At 35.4% G+C, this 6,000-nt stretch overlaps 1 protein-coding gene across 1 annotated transcript in view; it reads right to left on the bottom strand.

Moving 5' to 3' along the window:
• Positions 1-1,603: 1,603 nt before the first annotated feature.
• The window catches only part of LOC108390996 (phospholipid scramblase 1), a 28,125-nt gene continuing 23,728 nt past the window's right edge, over positions 1,604-6,000 (bottom strand). Inside the window, exons 8-9 of the mRNA XM_073232233.1 lie at positions 4,942-5,103; positions 1,604-2,529 (exon numbers count right to left, since the gene is read on the bottom strand). Of these exons, the coding sequence (XP_073088334.1) occupies positions 2,491-2,529; positions 4,942-5,103 (201 nt within the window). The 3' untranslated portion in view covers positions 1,604-2,490. The remainder of the gene's footprint in view (positions 2,530-4,941; positions 5,104-6,000) is intronic.

The following is a 6,000-nucleotide window of genomic DNA, read 5'->3' as shown; positions in this document are numbered from 1 at the left end:
CCACTGCTACCCCAACTTTCAGCAACGACCACCCTGATCAGCCAGCAGCTGTCAACACTGAGGCAAAGCCCTCCACCCACAAAAAAGATTAAGGCATGTGCATTGTTTTTTAAGACACAATGTTATTGCCCACTTAATAGGCTACAGTGTAGTGCAACCATAACTTTTATATGCACTTGGAAACCAGAAAAGTTCATTTGACTTGCTTTATTGCAGTATTCGCTTTATTGCTGTGGTCTGGAATTGAACTAGCAGTATCTCCGAGATATGCCTGTAGGTGGTAAATCCATTCACCTAGAAACCATATTCTGTTCTGATTCAAACAAATTTTTTGATTTTAAATGATTGTTTTTACCCCATCTGATATCTGCTTTTGGAATTCCTGTGTTACGCATAAATGGAAATTGATGGGTCTGTTCCTCAGTAATCATCTTTTCTGTTTTGTATTCATCTGACTTTCTGGAGAATTTCTAAAATTTTTTACTTTGTAGTGTTATCATTCCTACTTTATGCAATCTCTCGTTCCAGGTCTCCATCACACTTTAAAATGTGGTCATATTTTTCAACTTTATTAAAATTTCACCTCATCAGAATCTTCCTTTTTCTCTTCTGCCTGTTCTAGATGTAAATGTGCAACATTTCCTCAAAACTCATCAACACTGCAAATGAAGACGTTTGTTGTGATTCCTGGTACTTTTCTCATTTAAGTTTCTAATTTTCCATGTGATGATTTTTCCCTTTGTAAATGTTTAATGAGAGCATCTTTTTCTAGTATTTGAACCTAATAATATGGGTTTCTGCTTTATCTTCTCTGCACAATTAAAGAAGGAAGAGACTGTTCAGCTCAATTGTAGATCTACTTTGCTTAACCAGATCCCGAGTCCTCCCCTCAGGTGGACAGAAGGAGGAGAAGGAAAGAGGGGAAACATGAAAGCAAGATGTAGCTGCCACGGAGATGATGTCAGTAGCACTAGCCTCATTTGGGGTTGGTTGTGGTACCTCATAAGCTAGCTTGGAAAGCCCTCTCCTTCTCTACCTGGCATAAAATAAATAAAGCCACCAAGAAACAGCCCTGTGAGTACCTTCACTTTAGTTGGCATGCTGTCTGTACCAACTATAAACTGAACATGAATGAGCAGTTACATCTCATCACGGGAATCTGGCATCCAGTGAATCACAGAGGCTAAGGAAAGGTGGTCTAGACATCACTATTCCAGTAGCACCTGCCACCCCAATGTTCTCACCGTTAAGAGCTAGTGGTGTTGGAGTTCTGCTGAAGATGAAATGGAATCTCTCCTCTAAGTTCTTATTCTCTAAACACATTCTTCCTTTGCATGAGTTAAATTGTGGATTGGGCATCTCCTCTCACTCTAGGAACCTAATATTCCCTCAAAACAGAATATTAAAAATTCCTTTAAGTTTTTGACAGGTAGAATTCCTAGTTTCCAGCACTGGTATGGATTTTACTAGAGGTTATTATATGCTTTTGCTCTTTCAAAAGGAGATTTGAAAGGGAAGAGAAGGGAAATTTGTAAGATTCAGAATATCATCTGAATTGACCATTCACAGTTTGTTTAAAGAGAAAAATCAAATATGCAAGGAATATGTCAAATGTTTTTTATTTCAGTTGTTTGATTATTGGTATAAATAATCCACTAGACCATTACTGAAATTAATACTCAGAAGGAATATATATGTTCTACTTAATTAACACCTATTTCATAACTACCATGTTTATGAATGATTGATATGAGGTAAATATTCCATGTGCAAAATAATTACTTCAAAAATTGTAACAACATTCCATTTTTAAAGTGAGTAAGTATATGTGTTCTTTGGGACAGAATCATGTCTTTTTTCACTGAAAATCATCAAAAATTGGTTAACTTATTTTCTTGCCAATGTGGAAATCTTATTTTTATAGTAGTAGATAGCTTATAGGAGAAGTTAAATACAGTGTGATTTGTTGAAAAAAACAAACAAATTTTGCTTTTCCTTGATACTATGAATATTGAGTATTATTTGAACATAATTATAAAGGAAACTGAAATTACATTCATTTTTTTAAACTTTTTTGAACATATAGTATTTGCAAAATAACAACTGCAACATATAAAATAAACTGTTACTAGATTTAATAAAATAACATAACTATATCAAAGTTACTTTAGTAAGGCTTTAATGAACTTTGGAAGTTTCGTGTTTAAATGTAAAACTTCCCATGTTCTTTCTCTGAAACACACAATGAAAAATAAAATGTATAAAAGAAGATAAGTAAGACATTTACAAGTAAGTGATATAGAAAATAAACTCTGTAATTTAAAAAAGGAAATCAAATACCTGGAGCTTCAAGAATCATAGTGTAAGCTGTATATGCTATACATTATTTCAATAAATAAAAAAACCACTGAGTTTTTCTTTTATAAATGATATATAGATTCCAAATTTTCTAAGGGGACTTTCATTAAGCCATTACCACACTCCTCCTTTCTATTTATTGCCTCCAGACTTTTCAAAATACATGAAGTCCTAGATAAAAACAAAAATACAGAAATGAGTTTTCAGCAACAAAACAGAGACCAATTCTCAGATGCATAAATGCTAAGGAATCAGACGCAACACAGTAACATAACTGCTAAACAAGAAAAACAGACCATAGTAAGTAGATGAAGGAAAAGTTGATAGCTTCAACTTTCCATTTTAATAGCAATTAAATCCTGTGATTCTATTCACTTATTGTTACTTGCATGAGTTTAATTAATCCTCTGGTAATTTCTTAAATTTCACATTTTCGCATGCCCTTGGAATGTTCCTCTTTGATTCTTCCTTCCTCAACGTTTTATACTCCTTTTCTAGTAATATGACTTTTCTTGTGACCAGAATTCTATGCACAAGTTTTAGATTTTTAGATGACATTTTTAGATGACATCTTAGGGCTGAGAATGCATCTTAGACATTTTTGGCCCAGTTTTATGATTTCTTTTTCAAACTTGTCCATTATGTTCCCCAGCGTATCTTACTACGTCAGTGTCTAAACAGACTCTCTTCCCTATGACTTCCATCAAATCCTACAGATTTTATTTCTCTCACATCTGTCATTTTCCTTTAGCCCTTCACAAAGCCATTGATTAATCCTCATCCTCATTCACTTGCAATTGCTCCATTACAATTTTACCTCTCTTCAATCCACTTCCCACACCAGGATTTAACTTTCTAAAATATGGATTTATAACTATGTTATTTATACCTAGTTCAAAACCAACCAATTAACAAATAATTTTCAATTATCTTTCCAATACCTACAGGAAAGTGCCCCATCTTTGAAAGTCCTTTAGAAGAAGCCCAAACTACCCGATAGTCATTTCCTAATAGTCCTCCACCACTCCCAATTCCATTTCTCATCTAGCCAAACACCCCAGCCTGCCCCTCTCTCTTTCATACAGTCCTTCTGTTACCACATGAAACTGCACACACTCTACTCTTTGCACATCGTATCTTTGGTTACGGTGTGTATTACTTTGGTTAAACAGTTTCCTAAGGTTAAGATTAAATTTTACTTCTAATTTTGCATGAACACTTATTGAAAACACAACTTTTAAGTAGAACTGTGGTTATAATTAAAACTTTATATAGAAAATATCCAAGCTATCTCACATTAGAATAGCAAACCTACGTCCCAATGACCACTCACCCAGTATTAATAATTATCAACATGGCCAATTTTGGTTCTTCAATTACTGTATCCCCTAGATCTTCCTGCTCTCAGCCCCATTATTTAAAAGAAACTCTGTGATATCATATCATTTTATATTTCTGTATGTCAACCTTTAAAAACTTGGACTCTGTTTTGCTTTTACATAAGCACTATAAAAAAGAAAAACGTCTCAAACTTAATAATTCACTAATATTATAAAATAGCCAATGTTCACATTTCCCTGAATTCCTTATAAATATCTTTTTATTATTGGTTGCCATATATCAGTATTCAAACACAGTTGACAGTTTGAATTCAGTTGATGTTGTTAACTCTCTATTTTTTTTTTCCTGGCATGTAATGGCATCCTTTTTCTGTATATTCTCTCACTTTTTGGTTTTTTCCTGATTTCATCCCCATGTCATTATTTAAGATACTCAACTAGTGGCTCTAAACCTTACCTGCATACTGGCATCACCTGACAGCTCTATACACATTGAAGCTTGGTCCCACCCCAGAGATTGTGATTTACTGTCTGGGTGTAGTCTTGACCCAGGGAATCTGAAAGCTACCCAGGTGTTTCTATTGTGCAACTATCATAGAACACCAATGCTCTGTCCCAGGAGTCCTTTGGTTGCATATGGAACTACCTGGGGAGCTACACAAACTTCTAATTCTGAGCTGCTGATTTCACTGAACTGTGGTATGGCCTGATAGTGGGTGGTTTTTTTTTTAAAGTTTCCTAACTGATTTAATATGAAGACAAGTTCAGAGTCACTGCTCTATCTCCTGTATTTCTTCTCAAATGGCAAGTCCATCTGACTTCTTTGGGTGAATTCTCTATTGCAGTTTACATTCCCACATCAGATGATTCAATTTAATAATGAATCAGAAGGAAATCTCCTTGTTTCATTGCGCTTTATTCCATGTAAATGCAGATTCAAACTCTTCTTCAAAGCAGCAATTTTGATTTTTTAATAAAAACCCCAAAGACCAGGGCCTCTCCTAAACACACAAGTTCCTTCTGTTACCATGTGAAACTGCATAGACTCTCCAGAGAGAAACTAATCACCTGTTAAGCCAGAATACAGGAGAAAATGGAATTTCAGGGCTAGGATTAAATGGGGCACCTCTGAACAAACCCTATAAATATAAGAATGTCATTTAAAAATGTACAGTTTACTAACCCATTTCAGAATGATACCAGAGACATCATCTATACCCAAGATTAGCAAAAACAAACTTACAATGAGGAAGCAGGCACCAAGCATTACAGCTTTGATCTTCACATCCAGGTCCAGAGGGAACTGGATGCCAAAGTTATCGGCATCTGTAAATGCCTCTCTCACAAAACCAGTCCACTGTTTAGAAATCTTGCCAACCACATTCTCTTCATCAAGAGATTTAATCTAAAACAAAAGAAACACAGCCTTAAAGAATTCTAGAAAACTAGTAAAACTGCTCTCAGAGTTGGAATAAAACGAAACAAATATTCTGTTAAAACTATGTACCATATATAGGTCTGAACATTATATCATTCATAAGATGCATTTAGATTCCTGCATCTATTGATAGATTCATGAAAAAAGCTTTTTCTTTGCTACAAGAACTTACATGTTAAAATATTTCACACTTCTTATTCTACATAAAGAGAGACAGCAATATATCATTTGAATCAATCTCAAATACAATTTAAGAAGGAAAAGATACAAATAGGACATATATCTGTGGAAATTCCTAGAAGCCATCAAGAGGGTAATAAACTAACCCCCCATGTGACTTGTGCTTTAGGAGAAGCAGAGAAAGTTTCCACAGGCTGAATGATTAAATGTGATGGGAGTGTGCATTAGTGCCCACTGTCTAGGAAAAAGTGAAATGCTAAGAGCCTAGAAAGAAGACTGGCAGTGCTGAGTGAAGGAAAGTAACCAGTAAGGAACTTGATGGGCTGCCCCAGGCCAAAGGCTGGGGTTAAGACTGTACAACAGGAGGGACGTGAACAACCAGAGGAAGGGTGTTAAAAAGCTCCAAAATAGAATTTTTCTAATTTTACAATCTGCCTGAGGAAAGTCCAGGGTCATTATAAAGTCTAGAACAGATAGAGGCGGGAGATACACCTTCCTGAGTGGGCATGTTGGGGCTGAATGTCGCCCACACTCACCACGGTATGCCCACGTACATTGTGTCAAACCAGGAAGAAAAGTGTCCTTTTCAAGTGCACGTGTGGGATTGATGAGGTTAATACATAATTCAAGTAAGGTAGAAATCAAATGTATAAGCACACATGACTTGATTGTTTTTCCCACACA

This window comes from Manis javanica, chromosome 3 (assembly GCF_040802235.1).
Source record: "Manis javanica isolate MJ-LG chromosome 3, MJ_LKY, whole genome shotgun sequence".
Lineage (NCBI taxonomy): Eukaryota > Metazoa > Chordata > Mammalia > Pholidota > Manidae > Manis > Manis javanica.
The sequence above is the reverse complement of the archived record's forward strand: the minus strand, read 5'-3'. Positions and strand labels throughout refer to the sequence as shown.